We start from the raw sequence: 26,974 nt of genomic DNA, 5'->3' as shown, positions 1-26,974 counted from the left end.
AAAAAAAAAAAAAAAAAAAGACTTACAGGACATGGCTAGTTTTGTTTTTTAAGATGTCTGAGCAATAGATAGTAAATTCTGAGCTTTTAAAATCATCGCTATCGAACAATGAAGATCTCCTGAAGCACCAGACAACAACTGACTGAAGGATCCAATGACACAGACAGATATACTCTCCCGGAAGTACACAGTGGGCTCAAATAAGCTCTATGTTGAAAAGACCTTAAGTGCTTGCATATAAGTTGCTCAAAAGCCTTTTGGGATAAGTGTAGGAGTGCTACAGAGTTGGGTAGGTCTCAATATAGAGGACATCCACAACTAGGAAATGAAGAGTCACTGCTGAGATTCCCCACTGAGATCAGAATTTTATTAAAATAAGTCACATACTGTACAGGATGATCAGAAACACAATCTCAGAGCCTCTTTATCAAAACCAGCAGCAAAGTATAGTTATTCTGAAGAAGGATAAAATCCAAAGACAATTACTGCAGGAGATTCTTACATGTACATTTCAGAGAGAAGGAGCAAGGGCTTTATTATACTAAATAAAGGAGTTCTCAAATACAAAAAAGATTAAGTGAAAAGGCTAACGTTTTAGTCAGGCAGGTGATATTCCCTGTGTCATCACAAACCCTGCTGCAAAATGAAGATGGATTTTAAAAGTCCAATCCAGACAAGATCTCAAACTGAAATGCTGCCACTGCTGCTGTAGGGAATTAAATGAAAATAGTGATCATTAAGACCAGCATTCTAGCAGTGTCACAAGAGCTGTGAAATTATACGCAACGTCACAACGTTTACATGGCTTTGTCTGGGCGATATGAATTCTCTCCAGCTCTGTAACGGTCTGATTTTTGGATACAGGACTAAGGACCAAAATACAGTCAATAGCTCTGAAGTGGGGGGATTAGTAAGTAACACATGGTTGATGTTTCAGCTTGTCAGTGTCCCCAGAAGCTGCAGGATTCTAGTCCTCGGGTTCACACAAAGAGCAGAGCTTCTGACAGCTGTAGGCACCCTGACTCCTACTTCTTTCTGCCTCCTCTTTCTTTGAGTGCCAAGTGAATCACAGAGCCACTTATCATGTTGTAGTATGCCAGAGAGTTGGAGTCCTTGATGAAAATGCCCTGCAAGAAACAGGAGATCTCAGTGCTCCCTCCAGAAATATTCAACTATCTGGGCAATCAGGAAATTCACTACTAAACTAGGAGGGATCTAGGGTGGTTCAGTGTACAGAGGAGGGATCCCAGTCTCCCAGAGAGAAGGATGAGGTGGAGGAGCTGGATAGTAAGAGTTAGGCTTCAGTGCTGTCACAGTATTTCCACATTGCGGCTAGAGTGCAGAGACAAATGTTTACTCTTTTTCAGGGTGAAGTTTAACAGACTTAGGTTTTGCCCAAAAGTGAATTTTTTGAAAGATTAGAGCAGAAATGTCACTGGTTTCAGAACCTACGTATCGTGTGAGAGAGAATATACATATCTGCCATTATAAAAGAAAGGAGTTTGTTTTATTTTCCCCTCTTTTTTAAATAGCTCTACAGCCTTGGCAGGAAAGGCCGAAATTTGGTGGGGATATGTTCCTTTTGGTGTTCTAGCAAAAGTCTCTCTAGAGTTGTCGGGGTTACAATGGCTTTAAAATCCTACTTCATGCATGATTATACTTTGTAGTAGTGTTGTTTTTTTTTTAAAGTTTCTCAATATTTTGATGTTCTGCACATACATGTGCATGAGTTGTGGAATTTTCATGGGCAAACCCTGTAACTCAACATGTACACAGTCTTTGGAGTAAAGATGAGAAAGGAGAGGGAGACAGTCTCATTCAGTGCACACAAGAATACACTCAAAGCAGCAGGGCTCTGAAGAAGCTACTTCAATGAGTACATACTATATGGTACAGTGTTCAACACCAATACACACAGAGGGCTCAAATCAGCTTAGTTACACCAGTGTAAATTCACAGAAAGCCCATTGGCTTCAACAGATTTATACTGCAGTGGTGAAAAGATGAGAGCAAATCCACAGAATCTCTCTCATTCACCGTCTGCCATCCAGCCTGTGCACTGAATGGGAAAGGGCCTCTGCCCAAACTCTGAGTGATGTAATTAAAGATTGCCCTGTACTGCGTGCACACAAGAGGCAGAGTGAGGCAGCTTTCAGGGCCTTACAAATTTTTTTTGTACAGAAAAAGTGCAGGGAAGCAGCAAGGCACCATTTGAAGGGTTAACACTGTCACATACTCACCTCATACTGCAGCTTCTGTTTCCCTGCTGGCATCCCTGTGGCCTCGTGGATCTTAACCTTTATAACAGAGACCTAAGAACAAGCAGAGAGCGCTCAGTCCCTCCAGTGCCCAGGCCACAGCACAAGTGGGCAGCTCCACCCACCTCCCTCCCTCACAAACTGTACACAGTTGCAATGTGGGGAGAGTCCAGAGTTTACAGCCTCAGCCAGGTAGTTTAGCTGCTGTTCTCCTAGCAATGGAATAGCAGGAGTTAAGGCCAGGTTAACAAGCCATTTACCTGATCCGAGAGCGGAAGGGTGAACACCAGCACCTGGCCATTCAGTTTCCATTCAGTCTTGTCCTGCATGTTGGGAACCTGAACTTTAACTGTGACTGGACCCTAGGAAAAAAATTAAACGTAGTTACACACACAGATGGTCCTTTATGCATAGAGACAGATGTGGTGACAAGAGGCAACCACTTTGCTGTTCCTTTGGGTGCCGCCAACTTGCACCTTTCAATTCCCTGTGACTAGGGAGTCAACATTAATTGTTTTATTTGCTTCATTACTCTCACTTGGCAAGTTATTTTGTCAAAAGTCAGTTAAGAGTTTGGTCTGCCCCCTCTCCCCCCAGTTATTCCTTATTAACTTCTGGCTGTTCATTGGGTGGTTTGACTCAAGTGACATGGGGAACACTACCAAGGTCCTTCTACAAACAGCATTAACTGTACTGTATGCATGCACACACTTACCACAAAGGGCCCCTATTGTGCTGTACAAGTACAGGACAATAGTATTCACTACCCTGAAGAATTTACAACTCATTTTCAGAGAAGATTCAATGAGTGACCGACAAGGGGAAGGAATTATAACTCAGTTTAATAGCCAAGTCTCCTTGATCTGGGGACATTTCCTTCCTTGTAGGGAAGTGGACACACTTTAATAGGTCTTTACCATGTGTGTGTTAACTGGAGAACTACTAAAAACCACTCTGCATACTTAGCCTTTCCTTAAGATTGACTTCCCCATGCTGTCTTTCTCTCCTGGGGAGGAAGTCTTAAGTTTTTGTAAACAATCAAAACTTTTCAGGTAAATTTAAATTCACTCAATTGCTCTAGGCAGAGTGACAGGAAGGAGCTACTTCCTAGAGACACAGTCAATTTCTCATGGGGCACTTGTGCCTGCCAGCTGCCCTCCTGATTCAGGTTCCAATTTAGAGGAGATGGCCTCTTTTGGGGAGAGACTGAATACTCCAGTGTGGTCAGAGTTCCCGGCAATGCACAGCGAGCGGTTGGACTATGGTGCTACTCAAATTATATACCTTGTTCCTGCGCAGGAACTCCTCCTCTGGCATCAGGCTGTCCTCACTTTTCGGTTTCTTAGACACAGGTTCATCCTCCATGGGTGGTGGGGGGTGAGGAGGCATTGGTGCTGGGGCAGGGACTGGAGCCACAGGAGGGGCTGGGACAAATGCTGAAATAGGAGGGGAAAAAAAACAGCTACATATACATCTACACATGACATTCAAGAACAGTTCCCTTAACACGTTTCTGCAGTAGACTGGCACAGACCCTAAAGGAAACACCACTAGACAAGGGGGAAATTAATATACTTAGTGGTAACATGCAACATATGATGCTACATGAAGGCCTTCCCATGTGGGGAAGAGACCGGGGGAGCCAATAAACAGCACATATTTTTGTGGCTCATGTGGAAAAGTAAAAGGTCCCAGTCACACACGTCAACAGAAGCACAGACCTCAACGTACAGTTGGTCTGAAAGGTACTCTAATTAGAGGCTGGTAAGTTACTGCAGTAATTAGAGTGTTGTAGCTGTATCAGTCCCAGGATATTAGAGAGCGAAGGTGGGTAAGAGAATATCTTCTATTGGACCAACTTCAGTTGGTGAGAGAGACGAGCTTATACAGAGCTCTTTTTTTGGCCTGACCCAAAGAGCTTTGTGTAAGCTTGACAGTTCGTCTCTCTCACCAACAGAGGTTGGTCCAACACAAGATATTACCTCCCGCACTGTGCTTGCAGTAAGAGGCAGTTAATACAGCCATTATTCACTCAGCAATAGCTCATCCACAGGGTTGGAAGTTAGAACGGATTTTAATGACAAGAAATGCAGGCCAGGTCACTTGGGTCTATCCTCATTCAGAAAGTGCCACAGAGCTTTAATTTTCACTGGGATGGCCCACCAGAGAGTAGGGATATTCATATAAGCATCTTCCAGGAGCAATTACACTGAAAAATTATTCGACTCACTGACCTGTTGGTACTATCATGGGAGGTGGGCGAGGGGCCATCATGGGGGGACCAGATGGCGGCATCGGGACAACATTGATGCGTGGGGCATGTATTATTGGTGGCATGGGGGCTGCGATGACAGAGCCTGGGGGTATACGGACCACAGAAGTCATAGGGGGACGAGGCATGACAGGAACTGCAGAAACAACAGTGGTGCGAACAGGAGGCGGCATCTAGAAAGAAGACATTTATTACCAGGTGCAGCTCCAGGCACTCAGGGATTCAGTTTCTTATACTGGTCACAAGAGCTGATCAACAGCCGCAGAGTGTCACATTCTGAATCTTTTGGCTGGTCAGTTTTAGGAATATAAGCTTAGTGGGTGGGGGTGTGTGTACTTTTAGTTGCTACTGCCGTTCTTCCAAATTCCCAGGAAGTTTGGGATTGGGTATAGAAGCCTCAGTAGCAGCAAAAGTCAGTAGTTACTTTCCCCCCCTCCACACTCAGGAGCCACACTGCACAGCCATTAAAAAAAAAAAAAAAAAGAGTAGGCTCAGAAACAGAAGCTCTTTGAACAGAGCCACATGAGCAGAATGCTGCCGACCTCAAACATCAGGACAACTTCAGTGGGGCTGACTGAGTGAGCTGCACACCTTTACCACCATTTCTCGTGCCTACACCTCTGCCTAAGACTACTACTTTCACTTCCCACCTTGGCTCTCACCCTTTAATCTAGTTCACCTTCCTGTCCCTCTGAGCGACTCCCCAGTCCACACTTCCTTCCTCTCCCATTTGTCACTGTCTGAATTTCTCTCCTCTCCAGTTCAACATCTCCTCTTTACAATACCTCAGCTGCTGGAAAACTCCTTCCTAACGTGTTTTCCATTTTGAATATATTTTAAACTTACTTCTAGGATCCATTTTATGGTTTAGAGCTAATTTGGCAAACTGATCTCTTAACTTGCTATTCCCGTTTCCAAGCAGCACCCTACCATGACCCATTTCAGCAGCAGTAAAACCTACTTCCAATTTAGCATCAAAGCAGCTGTTTGTCCTGGACAGTAAGAATGCTTACCGATGGAGGGCGTGGCACAGATGCAATTGGGGGAGCATTAGATGGGGGATTCGATGCTGCCGAGAGAGGTGGAGGCTGGGGAATCTCATTGGGCTTGCTGGGACCAATCTTCTCCTTGCTGTCATCTTCTGGCACCAGCCCCTTGGCCTTATGGATAGCCTCGATCTGCTCTTGGAGGGTGATATTGGCTTGAGCAGCCTGCTGTGTGCGGGCCATACTGCCAGAGTGGCCATCCCAGGTCACCTGGAAATCAGAAGAACGTATCAGACTGTCAAAATTTTGATCAGATTAGCAGATAAGTGAGGGCTGCTGTTTCACAGCAAGAACAAGCCCCTCGAGACTCCCATTTCTACAGGTTAAGGACAGCAGGCGGCGAGGTTACAGCAGGATTTGCACCGCACCTTTTCCTCTGGTTTCTGGATCTCCTCTTCTCCAATCTTTTTACCGATAGCAGTTTCTTCCACACCAAAGATATCAGTACGGCGCTCAGCCAGCTGTTTCAAGCTGCTCTCAATATCCAAACCTGCAGACAGGCAGAGGTCGGGGAAAAATGATGTTAGACATTTTCTCTCATATGACAAAACAGAACTCAGAGTCCTGCTTAATTGTCTGATCCAGTGGTTCTCAACCTATTTACTACTGTGGGCCTCATATGCAGCTCAGTGTATGTTATGTGGGCTGCATCCGCACAATATATATATACTACCTGTATGGCCCAGAGGATGTCACATGGGCCGCATTTGTGTGCTGACTGGGCTGCAAGCGGCCCACAGGCCACAGATTGAGAACCACTGCTCTAATCCCTTTTGTTTCACAGAATATTTTCAGTACCAATGGGTCCAATACCACTGTTACTAAAGAGTGAACTTCAGTTAATAAGGTGGGCGCAGAACAATGTCTACAGGAAAGCTTCAGCGTTCTTGATGGCTATCAGAATATGTATACTAAACCAGCACAGTACACAAATCACCATTTCAAGATATGTCAAAGTCCCCATTGATACAGATCAGTTTGACATGACTAAATTAGATTTAAACTGTGTACTGGGTTTTTAAATGAGTAAGTCTTGGAGGCTTGTGAGGGGCACCAGACTAACCTGGGGCATAGACCTCGTCATCACTCTGTTTCTCACGGATAGACCGATCCCGCTGCTCCAGCCAGCGGGGATCCAGAAGGCCGATTCGCATGTGTTCTTGCATTTTACTGGCAGGAATCTTCTCTCCAGTGATGGGAGACACAAGATATTCGTCTGGGGCTGGTGCTGGTGGTAATGGCTTGGAGGCTGAAGGAACAAAACCATTGTTAAAAATGCCTAACTTGACTGCACATCTTAGAAGTAAGTTCTTGTGTGACTATTCAGTAAGAAATTAAATTGCTCATTGTCACCAAACTCTAGTTTACCTTTGGGATCGTAGTCTTTCCGCACAATGACCTGATCTGGAGTTGGAGGAAGAGGTGGTGGCATCGGGGTCTCAGGAGGAGGTGGAACTTTCTGACTCTCATCTTCGTCATCTGAGCCCTTAAAATTAAAACAATGCCTACAACTTATTAACAGGAGATCAAATATCTTAGAACACAGAATATGCAGCAACAGCACTGAAAGTTGTATAGGGCAAAAATCTATGCATCAAGTGAACAGAGCTTGTGCAGTCACTCCATGACTGAAACAATCTTGGCTCAAGAGTACACGTTACAGAAGTGAAACGGGCTTTCTTCTTTGCATACCTAAGCTTCTCATTTTTCATTTGTTGACAGTTTCTCCATGGGAAACCTCAAGCCACGTGAAATATCTTTATTAGCAGGTTGTGCCATGGGACCACACCTCAGTCAGAAAAATGCAAGGGTCAGAGATCAGCACACTGCAATCAAGCAGTCTGCACTATGCTTCTACGGGGATTTTTAAAATAGCAGCGAGCGTGCCAGCACTAATGTTGCTGTAATTTAAGGAGAGTGGAGAATCTAATCATTGCCCAAAGTGGGAACCAGGTACCCCATTTTTCTCTAAATAATTGTATCTCTCATCTTTAGTTCTGGCACCAGGGGGCTACGGTTTACCATAGCTAGGGCCCTATCAAATTCATGGTCCATTTTGGTCAATGTCCCGGTCATAGGATTTTAAAAAAAATCATAAATTTCACCTATTTAAATCTGAAATTTCACAGTGTTGTAATCGTAGGGGTCCTGACCCAAAAAGGAGTTGTGGGATGGTTAGGTTGCAAGGTTATTGTAGCGGGGGCTGCAGTACTGCTAACCTTACTTCTGCGCTGCTGCTGCTGGCGGGGCGCTGCCTTCAGAGCCGGGCAGCTGGAGAGCGGCGGCTGCTGGCCGGGAGCCCCGCGCTGAGGGCAGAGTCACCGCCAGCAGCCGGGTAGAACTAAGCGTGGCCTGGTACAGTATCGACACTCTTCCTTCTGCGCTGCTGCTGCTGGCGGGGCGCTGCCTTCAGAGCCAGGCAGCTGGAGAGCGGCGGCTGCTGGCCGGGAGCCCCGCACTGAGGGCAGAACCACCGCCAGCAGCCGGGCAGAACTAAGCATGGCCTGGTACAGTATCAACACTCTTCCTTCTGCGCTGCTGCTGCTGGCGGGGTGCTGCCTTCAGAGCCGGGCAGCTGGAGAGCGGCGGCTGCTGGCCGGGAGCCCTGCGCTGAGGGCAGAGTCACCGCCAGCAGTGGCGCAGAAGTAAGGTGGCATGGTAGGGCGTTGCCACCCTTACTTCTGCGCTGCTGCTGGTGGGGCGCCGCCTTCAGAGCCGGGTGCCCGGCCGACAGCTGCCGCTCTCCGGCTGCCCAGCTCTGATGGCGGTGCAGAAGTAAAAGTGGCAATACTGCGACACCCCTAAAACAAGACTGTGACCCCCTCTGCAGCTCCCTTTTGGGTCAGGACCCCCAATTTGAGAAACACTGGTCTCCCCCCGTGAAATCTGTCTAGTATAGAGTAAAAGCACATAAACAAGCAGATTTCACGGGGGGGAGACCCAATTTCATGGTCCTTTACTCATTTTTAATGCCTGTGAATTTGGTAGGGCCCTAACCATAGTCCTTTCTCATCTCTTCTCCCTTAAGGCAGCTAAGTTAGTAGTTTGACAACAAGTAAACATCTCAGGGGCTTCTGAATGTGTCAACTGTACAATGAAAAGTGATCTATTTAATATGACAAAATCTTTTAGGTTCTCTCTACAGCAACATTCCTGGAATTCTCTCATGGAGATTGTACTTTGTTAGAGAACATGCAAACACAGTCCTCCTCATTGGTTCAATGGATGAGAAGGGTTTCTAGCCAACAGATTAATGGGCCAAGATTGAGCTCATTTTTAGGGATAACGGTCATTGAACACTAAGCAGCACAGGGACTCTATGAAGTCAGAGCTTGCAGAGCCCCATAAGCCACGTTAAAGTCCTATCAATGAAAGTACTCTTTATCACACCAGCTACTTACCTCATCCATATCCTGCACTTGCGTGTCTTGGTCTAGTTGAGATGGGGTCTCCTCGGTCTTCTCTTGCTTTTCATCTTCTTCATCTGACTCTACCTCCATCTCCACTTCCTCACTTTCACCAAACTTCTCATAGCGCTCCTGGATCAGTATGCGAGCCCCCAGCTCCTCAGGAGTGGTGGGAGGAGGAAAGTTCCCTGCAACAAAGAAACACAGGCACCAATCCCCTTTAATGAAACTAACGGGGGTGGGGTGGGATCAGATTGTTGTATTGATGGGCTCGTGGGAGCAAAGGCATATAGAAGGGAAAGGCTAGGGATAAGACTGATCTAAATGCCAACATGAAGATATGTGATGACACAGACTGAAGGCAGCAAAGAAAGGGAAGCAGCTACCACAATGGGGTGCTAATGCAGCAATGGAGTTCAGGGATCTTGGTTTTCAGTGGAACAGTTGATGACACTGGAAGCTGCTAGTCACAAAGAAAGCAGTACTGATTAAGTATCAGTGACATCACTATCTGCAGAAGAAACAGGAGCTGAACTCAGCAGATATAAAGTTTTTCAGTTCATATTTTAAAAGGGACATCATATGCTTCTACCTTGCACCCATCTAATATTTTTTTACTGACAGCATTTTCCAGCAGCTCTCAAGAGGCACGTATTATCCCCACGAAACAGAAGCCAAGTCACAGAGCGGTTGTGTCACTTAGTTTTCCTACCTTGCTCATTGGGCTGGAAGTCCACTGTTTCCACAACAACAAAGTCATGCCAATCAATCTGGGCATAAGCAACACGTTCCTTCTCCTTCTCCTCCTCTTCCTTCTTTCTCTCTCGTTCCTGGAACTTGGCCCACTCCACTCTGTAGCACACCTGCACAAGGAGGCATAAAGCACTGAGTCACAGAAGTGGGAAGCATGTCACAGTATACAAAGGACAACCCATTAGGAACCATAAAAAAAGTCACAACACCCACAAGTGTTCACCTCTATTCTCCGAAATATGTAAGACCCAACATAGTCAGTGCCTCCAGGGCAGTCACATGGGCACCCCTTGGAAGTCAGTTAATTCAAAATTTAGAAATTGAATCTGATCCTGCAGCAACCAGGCAAAACTCCCACTGCCTTCAAGGAGTGGTTTGCTTGAGTATGGGCTGCAGGTTCGGCACTGTGCAGATGTCAAACTTTTTAGATTAAGAATAGTGAGATCTCAAACCTGACAGGTTCACACCTGGAAATGTTTGACATACTTCTCACAAACACGCAGTCATGTTCCAAACTGAAAATATAGTCTGATAGAGGAAAACTTTAATTTTTAAAGATTTAAGGTACTGTATATTAAGAAACCTACAAGTAGTAACTGAGATCTTAGATTGTAAACTCTTTGGGATGGGAAAATGCTTTACGCAGTACAGCTTCATGAAGACATTACTCCTGGGCAAATTCTGCACCACTGTGCAATGCAGAATTTTGCATAAATTAATGTTGTGCATGCAGAATTTCCTTCCTTTCCCCCCCAGCCGCCAGAAATGGACTGCAGAGATGTTGGCCGCCAGTAAGGGCCACTGAACCTGGCAGAGCCCAGCTTACAAATGGAAGACAAGGCTGGGGGGAGGGGAGGGAACTGGAGGATTCCCAGCAGTTGCAGTTCCCAGAATGCTCTGAAGGAAGGAGATGGCAGCACGCAGGAAACTCTGCATGTCCAGGACCCAGCATGAGGCTGTTTCTCCCTCTGGATCCCTAGGCTTAGGAGGGTAGGGGGTGAGAGTATGAGTATCTGGGCCAGCGGGGGGCCCACAGCTGACCTCTGGGGGGGTAGAGGGTGAATGTCTGGGCCTAGGGTGCCTGCAACAAGGCTTGGGAGAGTGGGGGGTGTAGAGAGCATGAGTATCTGGGCCACGGTGCCCTCTGGTCGGGCTCTGGGGGGGTGGGGGTGGAAGAGGGGGAAAGTGTCCGGCCCCCTGGCTGAGCTCTAGGGGGGAGGGGGCAGAGAAAGAGGAAGTGGGTTGTCATAGAGGTTTAACTCTTTACTCCGAGGGGAATTTTTGTGTGTCTGTATTGTTACGGACATACTTGCTGACAGGTATTTTGAAATAAATTACCAAAATAACTGAAACTAACGTGATCATAGAGTGTTATTTTGACAAATAAAATTAGCAGAATTTTAAAATATTGTGCACAGATTTTAATTTTTTTGGTGCAGAATTCCCCCAGGTCTAAGACAAAGTGTGCTACACAAGTGGTTGATCAGACCAGCTTATTTCCCCATGCTTGAAAAACTGTTTGAAATACCCAGTTCTCACACTTTATTCTCGTTGTGCTTACATGTGATGTCAATAATTAGAAAGATGCTGAGCTCAAAACTAGAAATAATTCAGAACAAGACAGCTTCAGCAGTTTTGTGGAAATTAGTCGTAAGTTACCTGATCCAGGACTTCTCTAGGGTTTTCAGCCTCCTTCTTGAGTTTGATAAGTAGGCCTTTAGGCGGGATCAAGATCTGAAACACATTTTCAGGAGATCATATAAACTGGTTCATAATTAAGGAAGCTGTCATAATTATCTTTTTTCTGCACTAGACAAAAATGAATCTTATGACCAGATCCCCTGAAGCTAAGCTCCATTTCTCCTGTTGTTACCCTATTTTTAGCTATCACCAATACTCAGGTATAGTATTCTCACACTCGGCCATTTCACCTGCTTCTCTTGCTATAAAGGGACAACTTTTATCTGCATTACAGTAGCACTCAGAACATCCAAATCAAGTTTAGGCTCTCAGTGTTAGGCACCGTACACCTTTTTCTGACAATGAAGAAAACATCCTCTCCCTATACTCAAAGACAGGTATTTAAAAGAGGACAGCTAGAAGAAATTTTTCTTTCTTTCTAGACTGGCTATTTCATAATGCTGAAATAATGCTTTCAGAAGAAGAGACAGAAGCCCAGAGAGTACCTTGGTATACTGCTCAACCAGTTTGGTGAAGTAGTTAAAAAGGCTATGCTGTGGGCGCAGGAAGTCAAACTGGTAATTCCTCTGCTCTTTCTGCATCAGCTGAGTCAGGAACTGCCGGCCATTCCGAGCTACGAACTGTGCAGTAAGCTTCACCACATCCAAGTCGAAAGCTGAGATTGAGGGAGGATCTGCGATGAACTCAAACTCTGGAGGTGGCTCTTTTGGAACGACTGTCTCCTGGATCACCTGAGCCTGTACCTACAGAGGGAAATTCGGACAGCTCACTAATTGCACCCTTGAAAGCCATTACTTACTCCTCCTAAGTAACTGTTTGGCTTTTATTAACTGAAGGGAAAAAAAATCACTAACATCTCTGGTGCCATAACTGCAAAGAAGGGAAAAGGTAGTAACATAATATAGTTCATGAGTGAGTCATTTAAATAGGCCCACTGCAAAAAGATGACAAAAGCTTACTCAGACACAAAACATAGCTGGAAGCAGAAATGGGATGTAGCTGTAATCTCCTAACAGACATAACTACAAAACATCTGATCACTGACTGTACAGAGTACACGAAGCAGGTAGGTTCAGCAAGTGGCCTTGTCAGCTAATGCATACCTGACCTAGGTCCCTACTACGTCAGATTATCTCAAAGTATGGAGTACAAAATGTTGCTGAGAAGCCAACATAACTGGAGAAAACAGTCTTGGAACAACCTCCTTGGAATTAACAATGCATACCACAAGCCCAGCAAAATCTTGCACTGATTGCAGGGTGCTGTCAAGCAATTTACTTCTGACAGGATATTCTAGATATATACAAGACTAGCGATCACATCAATCCCCAATCAGGAATATTCCTAGTCAAACCAGCATTCAATTGTGATCAATACCTGCAGCAAATTACCTTTCTTTGAGATACAAGCAGGCTTCTCAGCTTTGTCAAGTTTCAGGACATATGACCCCTGAGCACCGAGGGGCATACATTATGTGTCCCAAAAGGAAGAGGCCTAGGCACTTAGAGTTCAAAGTCTCTCAGTGTTGATTTCCATTGTGAAAATGAGAACACACAGAACAAACCCACAGCTTGTTTGAGCAAGGAGGTTGAAAGACCAAGATCAGAACTGACACCTTATGAGCCAACTCCTGGCTAACAGACATGAACCATTTACCTTCTGGGGAAGCTGTTGCTGAGCACTTTGCTGCTGTTGCATGACCTTGGGGATGGCAGCTGAAGGCTCCTGTGCCTTGCCCTCTTTGAACTCACTGACTTTGTGCCGGTAGTATGCATGGTAGGGATCGTTGGGATTCAAGAAATTGAACTTGGGGTTGTTTATTTCATTCTGACGGATTCGTGCTTCAAACTCTGGACCATTTCTGTGGGGGGGGGGGGGGGGAGAGCAGGTTGAGAAGAGTCAGCATCAACACTGAAGTAAAAAACCCATTTTCTTCACAATTACTAAAAGTAATGTTGATGCACCAACTTCCCTCTTCCCCTCGGAGGACGAACGTGGTCTTCCTCCCCACGCTACCAAATATCACTTCCATGTAACGTGCTTCTGTGCTGGAGCCCTACGCTATTTGCTTTCTACTGCACCACAATAATGGGAAGTGTAGTAGGATGCTTATCTACAGGAGCACAGGCTAGCATAATGGGCCCACCATATGCAAACTTCTTGGGCAGCAGGTAGAATGGAAAGAGGGGGCAGAAGAAAGTTACTTCCGTTACCATCACAACCTAAACAATTCTCACTAGTTACATTTATTCACCCCACCAAGCACACACGATCATGCTTAGCACTAGTTCTGTTTACACCAGAAGTACTGCACCAAGGAGTGTCAGCATTTAGAACAATGATTCAAGTAGACCTAGATCTCATTTCAATTTTTAAAAACTTGTTAAACTAAGACCCCAAAAACTCTGCATGCCCTTCTAGTAGACTCATTTCATACCAACTGAGTCAGTTTACAGAACCATATACTGGTAAGTATAGGAAATTACCCTCACACCCCAACAAGGAAGAGGCAGGTACGTCTGTTCTTGACATTCTATAAACCTTATAATTTGGTCTGCAGATTGAAAAAGATGTTCAAAGTAATATGGTCACTGAACCTCTAGTTAATTTGATCTCTCGAGAGGGCACTAGTCTCTCATTTTTGTTAGAATCCTGGAATGTACCAAGTTCTCTTTCAGAACAGGGAGTGATCTACCATAAAGACAATTATGCAAACTGCTAAAGCACCCTTAGCAAATTTTACTCACCAGCTTACCTTGAGGGTGTAATTTTTGACAGAGAAACAAAATCTTGTTTTTGTCTACCATCCTCCTTGTGGCAAAGACAAGCAAGTAGATTTTGCACCTCAACTGGTAAATTTTCATTATAATTTTGCAAGGCAGCACAAAAACATTCCCCAGCCCCACCAACTGAACAGCACATTCTGATGCCAATTAACATAGAGACCTGCTCCAGTTTCTGGATCAGTGCAGTGAGTGGCATTCCCAAGAAGGCCTGAAAAATCCCATGAAATGGAGAGCCCAATCTAGTGTTACTTACCTGGCTACAAAGCTGGCAGTCTTGTCCACAATATTCCTGACTTCTGGAGGAGGGTAAATAATTCCCACAACAGGTTTGGCTGGTGCCGCTTCCTCTTTTGGCTCATCTTCTGGCTGCAGTAAGATCAAATGAGAGCTTTTTCTACAATCTTACCATATTACCACCTCATTTAACCAAAACAACAGTCCTGCCACCCAGTACATAGTGGTTACATGGAGATAAGATGAGGTATGGAAGCATCTCTCTTCACTGTAGAATTTGCAATCAGCTTGTCAGGATATTAAATTATAGCAAACAAGATCAAAGCTGGTGATAACAGAAAGGGAGATTTTCATCATCTGTTAATCAGGTTCTGAGACAAAGCACAGCAAATCTGAATCAACAGGTTTCCTTTTGCTGTTTGAGCTTGGGAGACAGAGACCAATTAGCAGTGTCAAGTAGTAGCCACTGGACTGTGATTCAGGAGATTGGGTTCTATTCCCAGCTCTGATATTGGCCTGCTGGGTGACCATGGGCAAGTTACCTCACCCCCCAGTGCCGCAGTTTCTCCATTTATAAACTAGAATAATGATACTTACCTCCTTTGAAGCCACATTGACATCTGCTTATAGAAAGCTCTATAGAACAGCAAGGTATTATTAAAAGCCTGAAAGGGTCAAATGCTGGATTGTCAAAAGCTCTGTTGAACAAATTCAGGTTACTGATAAAGTGATTTTTCCTTTTTGCTCCTACTCATTCAACAATTTGAACCATTAGGCTCCAAGTAACAGCATCCACTGGCTCCCCTGCTCTTTACCAAGCAACAATACTGAGCACCAACCTGCCTAGGGCATCTGCTGCAGAGGATAACACATCAAAGGAACAGTGCCTCAAGACATAAGAACGGCCACCAGGTGGCAGCCTTAAACAATTCTCACTGAAGCCCTTTCCCTTTCAGCCCACAGTCCAGTAGAGTGGGCTTTAAGTGCTGCTGGGGGAGAAGTCCCAACATCATATACAGAATACAGGACTTTGACCATCTAGCTAGAGCAGATCTGGAAGCTTTGAAACTTTTTGGAGACACTTTCAGACCCCAAATAAGGAGCTAAAATCTGAATGAATTCCATGTAAATGAGACTTAAGGGTTTTGACCCTCTCCAAACTGTGCCAAAAGTCCTTCTGTAAGAAACGAACCAAAGCTTATAAGTCAATTTCCTGAATGATATGAAAGAAAGACCTTAACTTGAGCACAATCCCTGGAACTCTTCCTGAGAACTGCTTTATCCTTGTGGAAGACCTGAAGCAGTTATTTACTGGAGTGGACAGATCTCTCTCCAATATGCTTGAACAAAGGAAAAACTGCCAAAGCAAAGCTGTATTAGAAAAACAAAGTGTAGGGGGAGAGTGGTCATAGACTCAAAAGGGAGGAACAAGGAGACTTAAAAACATTAGTACTCTAGAGTAGACTATGGAGGGACTGCAGGGTGAAAATGGTTTCAGATGGATAGAGCCTAAATAAATCATGTGATACGGGAATAAAAGACTGCTATAAACCCTTCTACTTTCCTTCCTGTTGCCCTGAGAACAAGAATTTGACGTTAGAAGACTCAAGCCGACAACCCAAAATGCAACTCTGACTCAATCTTACAGGTCTTTCAAGCAAATGGGCCCATGTTTAGAGAAATGTATTTGTCCAAACAGCACAGAGAGCTGCCTACACCCTTTACAGGCTGTGAAGAAAACTGGATGTCTACTAGACACTAGTCATCCCAGGGAGAAAAATCTGATAATTCTGTATCACAAAAGGACGTGCCACTTAGTCTCCAAAATGCTAAGGAAATATTTTTTTGGTGCATGGTCGGGGAGGGAAAGAATTCGGAGGCAGAAGGAATGGGACAACTAGACAGATGATTTTAAGCTTCTGGTTAGGAGCAGGAAGTTGGAACATCAAGTCTCCCAAAGTCACATTGGAGTGGTAAGTTTAACAAATATTCCATCTTTGGAAAGGGCAGAAATCCGTATTTCAAGCTCCCTGCCCATCTCATATAGGCAGCATCCACTGCATGCACCCGTGGCTTCCTGAACCTGCTAAACAATTTGGTAACTTTCTAATTTACTCGAGTGGCAAAAGAATCTACTTCTGGCATCCCGCAGTATTTTCTATTTCTTAGCAACACTGGGACAGCTTCTATTCATCAGAGTTAGTTCTGGTCAGCCTGGGATGTTGAATGCCAGGTGAACAGTTTTGGTGTCTATTTTAGGGTTATATAGCAGCACCCATCACATAAGTATCTGAGCATTTCACAGGTTAATTAGATTGGCATGACAAGATCATTAGTGGATTTCATGCAATCTTCAGCTGTCTTCTGGTTATGGGAAGCCCTGCTTGGGGTAGAGAAAAAGATACTGCTCTACCCACATGGCAGGAGAAGAACATGGATCATCCAGGGGAATACCAGGCTGTGAGAATCCTCTCACCACCATAAGGACTCCTTGGGCTAGACAGAATATGTCAGGGGATGGAACTGCACTGAGCCCAATGGGGGATGAATGAGTGAGGAAAAAATGGTCTGGACGGTATCTTGCTCATGGGACCAGTTTGAGTAACAGTAACTTTGGCCCATCCCACACAGTGGGATGAGAGAACATCTTGAAGACCTGTGGCCTTGAAAATCACCTTTATGTGGTCTTGACTGGGCAACCTTGCTTTCTGCTATGCTAATGGCAGCTTCCAGGTGGGAATTACATCAAGAAGGAGCTAGAGAACTTTTTTCCATGTTTGTCACAAATTCCAGGTTAGAAAAAGAACCAAATGACCTGGGCCACTGCATCTCAACTGGATGCACTGTAGGGAATCACTTGGATTTTGCTTTTGCTAATACTTTTAGGGTCTTTGTGAGTAATCTCAGTGCTAGGGTATCAAGCCTTGCTGTAACAGGATGTAACAGACCCTTCTGCCTTCAAGGAGAAAGGATTCCAAGCCTCAGACTTCTTCATTTGGATTCAAAGCAAAGCAAGAGAGGCCATCACAGCTGCACCACCATGAGCCTTTCACTGAAAAAATTCTGGCTCAGACACAAATGCAGCATTTTTTGCTTGCCTAGCTGGTTGACTGACTCATAAGGAGTTGCAGGTGTCTGTGGGGAGCTTAGGCACAAGATGAATATAAGAATGTGGGAACCAGCTGCCTGTAGAGGTATGCAAATGGGCAGGTAGGAAAAAAAATTCTTAAGAGCAACCAATCACTGTCTTCCAAAATTGACCGAAGTGAAACTCCTTAGTCCACACTGTCAGCTGTGCAGGAACAGAAAGCAAGAACAGAATTTTACCAACCTAGAAAAATAAAACCTTTACAATGAGAATTAAGCTTTAAGTAATTTGAGTCAGAGATTTTTTTTCCAGAACTGTAAGCACCAGAATGAATTTCTCTCTCCCTTCAGTCAAACATAAGGCTCTGCGATGTTTGCAGATCCCCTCTTCTGAATATCAAATCACTCTACACTTTGTGCAGCCATAACTAGCTAAGCAAAGATAGTACAGATCAGTACTTGGATAGGAGATTCTGTAGGTGATATTCTCCCTCTTCCTCCAGTACAGAGCCAACAGCCCAAGCAATTGTAAGCTTTTCATAAATCCAGATTTCCTGGCAAATTCCAATTTGTATACTACAATTCTGTCCCCTGTTCCTCCTTCAGTTTCCAGTGGATAAACTCTTCTTTTTAGCATTCTGTCCTGAACTAGCATCAAGTTGGGTTGTAGTGAGCTGTTCAACAGCTTCTGCCTTCAGGGGTTGCATTTTAGCGGTGGGTGAAGCAATTCCGTTTAGTTTGCCAAGCACTGTGAGAAACCTTGAGATAACTCACTTCACACAGTGCTGAAATGCAGCCAGTTCGAAGGCAGAGTAGCTACCTCATATAGTGATTTTCATGAGTAGATCTCAAAGCACGTTACAAAGGAGGTTGGTATCATTATCTCCCTTTTACAAATAGAGAAACTGAGGTACAGGGCAGTGAAGTGACTTGCTCAAGGTCACCCAGCAAGCCAGGAATGGAATCCAAGTCTCCTATATCCCAGTGCTGTAGATTCTAGACCACACTGCCTCTCTAGAAGAAGACAGTAGCTGTTTAACAGAGCACAGCAAACCTAGATAAAAGTTTAAGATAAGAAATAAGGAAGATGTTATGCATTAAAACTCCACAAAGAACTCAGGGAGCTGGGACATCGAGACCAGAAATGGCAGTGCTCCAGGACACAGGGCTCAAGAAAAGAGAGCCCGGGAGCTTTTAATACCCACAAGCGAGGCAGAGACTGAGTTTTATTCATGCCTTGCACCCTAACGCTCTGTGTTGACAGAGATCAGCACCCCTACACACCCACAGTCTTGCAACACTCCCTGCAGCACACAGGGGTCAGAGCCCCTGCTGAGCACACCTCAGCACAGCGCCCCCTAGCAGAGCATTGGGACAAAAAACTAAATTGGCATCAAGACTGACCTGATAAACTTATTGAGGGGATGGTACGATGAGACTGCCTACAATGGCATATAGCCAATTTGTAACTGCTAGCAGTAAATATTGCGAATAGCTGGAGATGGGACACTAGATGGGGAGGGCTCTGACTACTACAGAGAATTCTTTCCCAGGTGTCTGGCTGGTGGGTCTTGCCCACATGCTCAGGGTCTCTCAGAGGTCCCCAGTGAGCGGAGTGCTTCCCCTAGGAGGGCACCGGGGAACGTTGCAGGGGTTTGTAGCAGGGCCAGCCCAGCCCTCACAGGGGGGAAGGAAGGGACTGCCACACAGCCCCTTCCCACCCGCAGCTCCGCTCCAGCCCGGGCAGAGGCTGGCAGCAGAGTTGCACCCGGCCCCCACTGCAGCCCAGCTGTGGCTCCACTCCTGCCTTGGTCCAGCCCAAGATCCACCCCAGCTGTGGCCCCCTTACCCCACCCCTGCTGGGGGGGGAGGGGAGGGACCATCAGAAGCTTAGGGACCACTAGCCTGATTGACATATTTGGGGTTGTGAAGGGATTTTCCCCCAGGTCAGATTGGCAGCGACCCTGGGGCTTTCTCGCCTCTCTCTGCAGCATGGCGCACAGATCTCTCGCAGCTTTAAACTAGTGTCAATGGTGAATTCTCTGTCACTTGACGTCTTTAAACCATCATTTGAGGCCTTCAGTCACTCAGCCGGAGGTGAGGAGCCTATTACAGGAGTGGGTGGGCGAGGTGCTGTGGCCTGCGCTGTGCAGATCGGACGAGACAGACCTTCTGCCCTTACAGGCTGAGCGGGCGCTGACCACGGCCCCGCGTGGGGGTTCCCTGTCGGAGGGAGAGGGCCGGGTCCCCCATCCCAGCCCTGACCGGGGCAGGCCCTGCTTAGCTTGACAGCCTGCTCGGATCACCGGCTCCTGGTGCCCAAGGAAACTACCTCTCCCAGCATGCACCGCGCCGCTTTGCATGCTGGGAGCTGCCTGCTCGGGACCCGCGGGGAGCCCGGGGCCGCGCTGGGGACCCGGCCGGCTGGAGCGCGCGGGCCTTCCCTCCTCTCCGGGCCCCGGCTCGCCGGGCCCGCCTCCTCGGCCCGCCCCGGACAGCCCGGTACCTGTTTGCCTTCTTGCGGCGCTGGCTGCGCGGGCGGCAGCGCCTGCACCGGACCGGCCGGCATGGTGCCGCCTCAGCAGCCCGCGGCAGCCTGTGCTTGTCCTAGGGCGGCAAGGGCCGAGCCGCTCCGTGACCGACACCGCCGCGCACAAAATGGCGGCGACCCCCGCGGGCTGCGCGCGCAGCGCGGTCGGGCTCGCTGACGTCGAAAACATAGGCCGGGCCAGGAAGCAGGCTGTGGAGGCTGCGCGGGTAGCCCAGTTGGAATGTTCTACTCTGGGGACGGAGAGAGGGGTGCCCGCAGCCCAGCGATACCAGTCGGGGTTGGTACAGTCGGAAATGATGCGCGCGCAACTCATCGGGCTCCTGTCACCGGGGGGGGAATAGGGCTTGTTCCCAGGAAGACGGCGGAGTGTACTTCAGAGGGAGCGAGGGGGGTGGACTCGGAATGTTCCACGGAGGGAACCAGGGGGGTACTCTCGTGACGGTGTCTTGTGGGGGAAGGCGCTGGGAGCGCTCCTGACGTTCCAGTGGCCAGGTGTACCTGGCTGTCTGCACCTGTAAGGTCCAGCCGCGCATCTGGAGCGGGGGGCTTTTACCCACCAAATCAATCGGTTCGTTCAAGGTGCCGCCGGCCTCCTCGCTGAGTCTGTGGGCACAGACGGGCACGGCTACCCCCCGACAGGGGACAGATGGTTCGCTCCGCACAGCGGAGGGGAGGGGCCTGTGCGGTTGCCGTGGTAGCGGGCAGCGACGAAGGCGGTAACGGAGGCCGCCCGGGGGCAGGTGGGTTCGCTCCCCGGGCCTCCCCTCCCCGGGCCCCGTGTCCCGGCCCGGGCCCCGCCCAAGCTCTCTGCCAGGCTGGGGCAGCGGCTGTTTGCCCGGGCCGCGCGTCGGGCGGCGCTTCGCGAGCCGGGTCTCTGGGGTCCGCGCGACTGGCGCGGGCGGGCGCTGGAAGAATACCGGCCTCTGGGCTCCGCGGCGCGGGCGGGCGGGCGCTGGAAGAATACCGGCCTCTGGGCTCCGCGGGGCGGGCGCTGGAAGAATACCGGCCTCTGGGCTCCGCGGGGCGCGGCGCGGGCGGGCGGGCGGGCGCTGGAAGAATACCGGCCTCTGGGCGCGGCGCGGGCGGGCGCTGGAAGAATACCGGCCTCTGGGCTCCGCGGGGGGGCGGGCGGGCGCTGGAAGAATACCGGCCTCTGGGCTCCGCGGGGCGCGGCGCGGGCGGGCGGGCGCTGGAAGAATACCGGCCTCTGGGCTCCGCGGGGCGCGGCGGGGCGTCGGGCGGGGCGCCTCGGGGCGCTCGGCTGGAAGCGGCCGGGCGCAGGCGGGGGTGACCCGGGTTTCCCGCCCGCCCGCCCGCCGTGCGCGCTGCGCGGGGCTGCAGCGTCCAGGCCGGCGAGGGAATAGCTGAGGCGGAGCAGGTGGGTGGCGCCGTGTCCGTGTCCGGGCTGCCTGGGGCTCTGGGGACCGAAGGGCAGCCAGTGCTAGTGGTCGCGTGCAGAACGCGCGCGCCCCTTACCTGTGTCTGCGTGTGAAGTGAAGGAGGACTTGTGGCACCTTAGAGACTAACCCATTTATTAGAGCAGAAGCTTTCGTGAGCTGCAGCTCAGAATGCATCCGAGGAAGTGAGCTGCAGCTCAGGAAAGCTCATGCTCAAATAAATGGGTTAGTCTCTAAGGTGCCACAAGTCCTCCTGTTCTTTTTGCGAATACCGACTAACACGGCTGCTCCTCTGAAACCTGCGTGTGAAGTGTGACCCTTGTCTCTGACCCAGGTATGCATGCCGCTGCTGCCTCCGGCTGGACTCAGAACTGCTTGCCCGATTGCCAGCCTGATTGCCCTCCGTGACGAGATCACTGGCTCTGTGGATATGGGGACAGTGGTGGATGTGATATATCTTGACTTCAGCAAAGCTTCTGATAGGGTCTCCCACAGTATTCCTGCCAGGAAGTTAAAAAAGTATGGGCTGGATGAATGGACTGTGAGGTGGATAAAAAGCTGGCTAGATTGTCGGGCTCAATGGGTAGTGATCAATGGCTCCATGTCTAGTTGGCAGCCGGTATCAAGTGGAGTGCCCCAAGGGTCGGTCCTGGGGCCAGTTTTGTTCAATATCTTCATAAATGATCTGGAGGATGGGATTAATTGCACCCTCAGCAAGTTCACAGATGACACTAAACTGGGGGGAGAGGTACATACGCTGGAGGGTAGGGATAGGGTCCAGAGTGGCCTAGACCAGTGGTTCTCAAAGCCAGCCCGCTGCTTGTTCAGGGAAAGCCCCTGGTGGGCCGGACTGGGCCAAGGGACGTGCTGGCCACCCTTCCCGCAGCCCCCATTGGCCTGGAGCGGGGAACTGCGGCCAGTGGGAGCCGCGATTGGCTGAGCCTGCAGACGCGGCAGGTAAACAAACCGGTCCGGCCCGCCAGGGGCTGAACAAGCGGTGGACCGGCTTTCAGAACCACTGACCTAGACAAATTGGAGGATTGGGCCAAAAGAAATCTGATGTGGTTCAACAAGGACAAGTGCTGAGTCCTGCACTTAGGACGGAAGAATCCCATGCACCAGTACTGGCTGGGGACCAACCGGCTAAGCAGCAGTTCTGCAGAAAAGGTCCTGGGGATTACAATGGACGAGAAGCTGGATATGAATCAACAGTGTGCCCTTGTTGCCAAGAAGGCCAATGGCATATTGGTCTGTATTAGTAGGAGCACTGCCAGCAGATCAAGGGAAGTGATTATTCTCCTCTATTCGGCACTGGTGAGGCCACATCTGGAGTATTGCGTCCAGTTTTGGTCACCCCACTACAGAAGGATGTGGACAAATTAGAGAGCCCAGCAGAGGGCAACGGAAATGATTAGGGGGCTGGGGCACATGACTTATGAGGACAGGCTGAGGGAACTGGGGTTGTTTAGTCTGCAGAAGAGAAGAGTGAGGGGGGATTTGATAGCAGCCTTCAACTACCTGAAGAGGGGTTCCAAAGAGGATGGAGCTAGACTATTCTCAGTGGTAGCAGATGACAGAACAAGGAGCAATGGTCTCAAGTTGCTGTGTGGGAGGTCTAGGTTGGATATTAAGAAACACTATTTCATTAGGAGGGTGGTGAAGCACTGGAATCGGTTACCTAGGGAGGTAGTGGAATCTCCATCCTTAGAGGTTTTTAAGGCCCAGCTTGAGAAAGCCCTGGCTGGGATGATTTAGTTGGGGATTGGTCCTGTTTTGAGCAGGGGATTGGACTAGATGACCTCCTGAGGTCTCTTCCAACCCTAATATTCTATGATTCTACGTTCACCTATGTGTGATGCCTGGCATCTTGCTCTCTCCTGTTCTCTGCCTCTGGTAGGTTAGGCTCCTGAGGACTGAAATACTTTTTTCCAACTAGAGTCTTTGGTCTCAGGTATTCTAGAGGTCAGACTAGGTCTAATGGTCCCCTCTGGCCTTAAATTCTATGGGACTAGTATCAGAGGCTCTATGCAACTAACAGCTAAAGGGTATTCTGTGATTTGGAACAAGAGGAGATGAGTTTTATTCGTGGTGTTGTTGTGAAGTTCCAGTGGCACAACATGCGGTATAATGACGGCTGCGAAGTCTTAGGACTTGTTACAATGCTATACACTGGGCCATAACTTTTATGCCATAGCAGAAGTGACAGCACTTTATACCCTCTTCAGTCATGAAGAGCTGAGAGGTACAGTAATGAGTCTGACCTGCCTTGATTTTCTTTCCCTATGGAATCTGCTGGTTAATTTGATGTTCAGTGTTGTTGTCCATTGCAGATCTATCCATCCTGCCAATGAGGGGCATTTTCCTATTGGTGGCCTAAAGTCAACTGACAGAATGGCATACCTGTTGGGTAATCCAAACTGCATGGAGAGCTTGAGGAAGGACATCACCGATCTACAAGGAGCCATTATTGATGTCTTCTCCCGGGCTGGGGCAGTGCGTTACCCCTCCTGGAAGTTCCCCAATAAAGTGTCCTGTGATCTGGATCTGGTGGCTTTGCTGGAGCATTACGACTATGTGGAAAATGACCCTGAATTTACCCAGCATTCCCATGTAATGCTCCTCGAACTGGTGATTGACAGGTGAGAGGATGAATACATCTCAGATCTGTTAAGAGGTTGATCAGTGGACATCCGCAACTCCTTTCAGAAATGCCTGTTGGGAAAACACTACATTCATACAGACCCTATATCTGTGTTCAGGTCTTTAGAGTCACATGCATCTGGAAAGCACGGAAGACATTTCTGTATTCAGCCACTTATCTATGGCTGAGCAACTGTATTTCTTCTTTGAGAAATGTCGCTGCAGAATCCTACCGATAAGATACCTGCCCCTAACACCATGAGCATAGATCTGTATGTGCAGTATATTCAAAGAACTTGCAACAGCTTTTAGCTATCTAGAAGCATTTCCCTGAAATTCTCTTCTTATAGGGGGGTTGGTAGCAATATAGTATAAGGTTGCCTGACATTTCCCATTATAAGACCTTGTTTTCAGTTAGTTATACATTTACCAAACTTTGATTGATTGAGCTAAAATTTCCCTGTGCTGGATGTCTGCCTCAGGCTCAATATTTTGGGAAAGCTTCAGCCAAAATGGTTCAGCCATTTCCAAGGATAGGGAAAAATATGTTGTTTTGGCAAAAACAGTTGTTGACCTTTGAGAAATTCTAACATCCCCATACTTTGGAGCAGGGAGAAATTTGGCCTGTGTCAGGGAGGTGCCTTTTGCTGTTCATATGAAAATCTGCCCAAATTTGGCTGTTATAAGTCCTTGAAAAATCTCAGTTTGCACATGCTCAGTAGAGACTTTTTAGAGTTTAACTAAAATCTCTGAAGAGTCCATTCTCACTGAGTATGCTCCAGCTCATCACTGGTTTTGGTGCTGACCGGGCTGTGCATGTGCCATCCCTCCAGAGTGACTGAGCATGCTCCATCCCCTCAAAGTTCCCAGGTGTGACTGGACTGTGCATGCTTCATTCAGTGCACAGAATGGACCTGCTTTGGGGGTGAATCAGGACTATAGTGAAGGAGCCTGCTGTCTCATTTGTGGAAGTTGGAAGGTGTCTAGTGAATGAGGCAGAGGATTGTGGGAAGAGAAGGGAGGGCCTTGTGGTTAAGGGAGTTGAATGCTACCCTGGAGAACTGGATTCTATCCCTGCCTCTCCCACAGAGTTCCTATGCAGTGTTGGGCAAGTCACTTAAACCAAAGTTTTCATAGGTGGTCCCTAAGTATGCTCCTCATTTTCGGGGTGCTCAACATGAGAGCCTGGGTCTTGATTTGCATTAGTGCTGAGCACTCCCAGTTACAACTAACGTCAATGGGAGCTGTGCTTCGAACATCTAAAGTATAATGGTAAGTATGTTGAAAAATCAGGTCCTAGGTGTCTCAAGTTGGGCACTGAAAACTAGTGGATACTTTTGCCCTGTGTCTCAGCTCTGCATCTGTAAAATGGGGATGATCTGTGCACCCCCCATCTCACAGGAGTCTTGTGAGGAAAAAATGTTTGCACAGCAGCTACTGTCATGCTGAGCGTCATAGAAAAGTCTATGAGGAAATTAATAATTCAGTCTTCAGAGCAGGGTTTGAATGATGTGCAGTGAACAAGGCCTGGGGCCACACATTAAACAATGAGGATAAAACAAAATATTGAATAGCAGTTCATCCAGTGAGCATTGTCCATCATGTGCACTGAATAAGGCAGAGGTTCTATGGAAAAAAATGGCACGAGAACATGTAATTAAGGACTGTGCATTGGCACAAGGGGGCCAAATTAAGAATATGCAGACAACCTTAATTTTGGCATTTCCTAACTTTTGGGTGCTTGACTTTGCAACCTTGACAGTGTTCTTTTAACCTAGATTTTGTGTGCAATGTACAGAGGTTTGTGAGTACGTATTTGACAGTTACATTAATACTTGGTATTTCTAGAACACTTAACTTGTTCAAAATATTTTACAGCCATGAACTAATTAATCCTCACAGCCTCTCATCTACAATAAGTAGATGAGTGTTATCACCTCTTTGCCAATTGGGAAACTGAGGCACAAGTGAACTGAGTTGCTCAAGGCCACCCAGCTAGTGAATGGCAGAGCGGGGACTAGAACCGCATCTCTTGAGTATATCATCCACTAGCCTGCATTGACTTTTGGCATGTATAGTTATCAATACAGATGTCAGTTTTATATTTTAAATCATGGCTCAATCACTAGGCATTTGGGATGCTTTTTCCATCGGCTTGAAGTAAAATGGTGCTTAATTTTAAAAAAGTAACTCTCAGTGCAGCTTCTCAAGGCTTTACCTTTGTTAAGGCCTGTTAAGGTTCCTCCCCCACTCTGAACTCTAGGGTACAGATGTGGGGACCTGCATGAAAAACCTCCTAAGCTTATCTTTACCAGCTTAGGTCAAAACTTCCCCAAGGTACAAAATATTCCACCCGTTGTCCTTGGATTGGCCGCTACCACCACCAAACTAATACTGGTTACTGGGGAAGAGCTGTTTGGACGTGTCTTTCCCCCCAAAATACTTCCGAAAACCTTGCACCCCACTTCCTGGACAAGGTTTGGTAAAAAGCCTCACCAATTTGCCTAGGTGACTACAGACCCAGACCCTTGGATCTTAAGAACAATGAACAATCCTCCCAACACTTGCACCCCCCCTTTCCTGGGAAATGTTGGATAAAAAGCCTCACCAATTTGCATAGGTGACCACAGACCCAAACCCTTGGATCTGAGAACAATGAAAAAGCATTCAGTTTTCTTACAAGAAGACTTTTAATAAAAATAGAAGTAAATAGAAAGAAAGAAATCCCCCCTGTAAAATCAGGATGGTAGATATCTTACAGGGTAATTAGATTCAAAAACATAGAAAACCCCTCTAGGCAAAAACCTTAAGTTACAAAAAAGATACACAGACAGAAATAGTT

General features: G+C 47.5%; 3 protein-coding genes across 3 annotated transcripts in view; 2 read left to right on the top strand and 1 right to left on the bottom strand.

Moving 5' to 3' along the window:
- Positions 1-340: 340 nt before the first annotated feature.
- SF3A1 (splicing factor 3a subunit 1) lies at positions 341-20,231 on the bottom strand. The gene is made up of 16 exons (XM_084649068.1): positions 20,051-20,231; positions 14,477-14,589; positions 13,094-13,298; positions 11,923-12,180; positions 11,396-11,470; positions 9,696-9,846; positions 8,978-9,171; positions 6,945-7,062; positions 6,640-6,825; positions 5,945-6,066; positions 5,544-5,786; positions 4,493-4,703; positions 3,543-3,694; positions 2,519-2,620; positions 2,241-2,312; positions 341-1,127 (listed from the first exon to the last, which is right to left on the bottom strand). Exons 1-16 carry the CDS (start codon positions 20,111-20,113, stop codon positions 1,026-1,028), a joined length of 2,367 nt encoding a protein of 788 aa, XP_084505194.1. The 5' UTR covers positions 20,114-20,231; the 3' UTR covers positions 341-1,025.
- A 438-nt stretch (positions 20,232-20,669) lies between these two features.
- Positions 20,670-24,135, top strand: LOC311531583 (coiled-coil domain-containing protein 157-like; the record flags this gene model as incomplete). Its single annotated transcript, XM_084649076.1, has 3 exons — positions 20,670-20,835; positions 21,827-22,011; positions 23,823-24,135. Exons 2-3 carry the CDS (start codon positions 21,833-21,835, stop codon positions 24,133-24,135), a joined length of 492 nt encoding a protein of 163 aa, XP_084505202.1. The 5' UTR covers positions 20,670-20,835; positions 21,827-21,832.
- Positions 23,997-26,974, top strand: part of LOC311531579 (coiled-coil domain-containing protein 157-like) — a 26,154-nt gene continuing 23,176 nt past the window's right edge. The window contains exon 1 of the mRNA XM_084649069.1: positions 23,997-24,131. The gene's annotated coding sequence lies outside the window, so the exon portion shown is untranslated. The remainder of the gene's footprint in view (positions 24,132-26,974) is intronic.

Source organism: Lepidochelys olivacea (genome assembly GCF_965140295.1).
Source record: "Lepidochelys olivacea isolate rLepOli2 genome assembly, chromosome: 15".
NCBI classification, from domain to species: Eukaryota; Metazoa; Chordata; order Testudines; family Cheloniidae; genus Lepidochelys; species Lepidochelys olivacea.
This window is presented reverse-complemented; position numbering and strand designations above follow the sequence as displayed.

What these genes read in the sequence shown, in the direction of transcription:
- SF3A1 (XM_084649068.1), bottom strand. Translation starts at nt 20,113, where the DNA reads ATGCCGGCCGGTCCGGTGCAGGCGCTGCCGCCCGCGCAGCCAGCGCCG. An exon ending in GAAAGACTACGATCCCAAAG is followed by an intron (nt 6,826 to 6,944) that starts GTAAACTAGAGT and finishes TTGTTCCTTCAG; the next exon opens with CCTCCAAGCCATTACCACCA. An exon ending in CCCTTCCGCTCTCGGATCAG is followed by an intron (nt 2,313 to 2,518) that starts GTAAATGGCTTG and finishes GCTTGTTCTTAG; the next exon opens with GTCTCTGTTATAAAGGTTAA.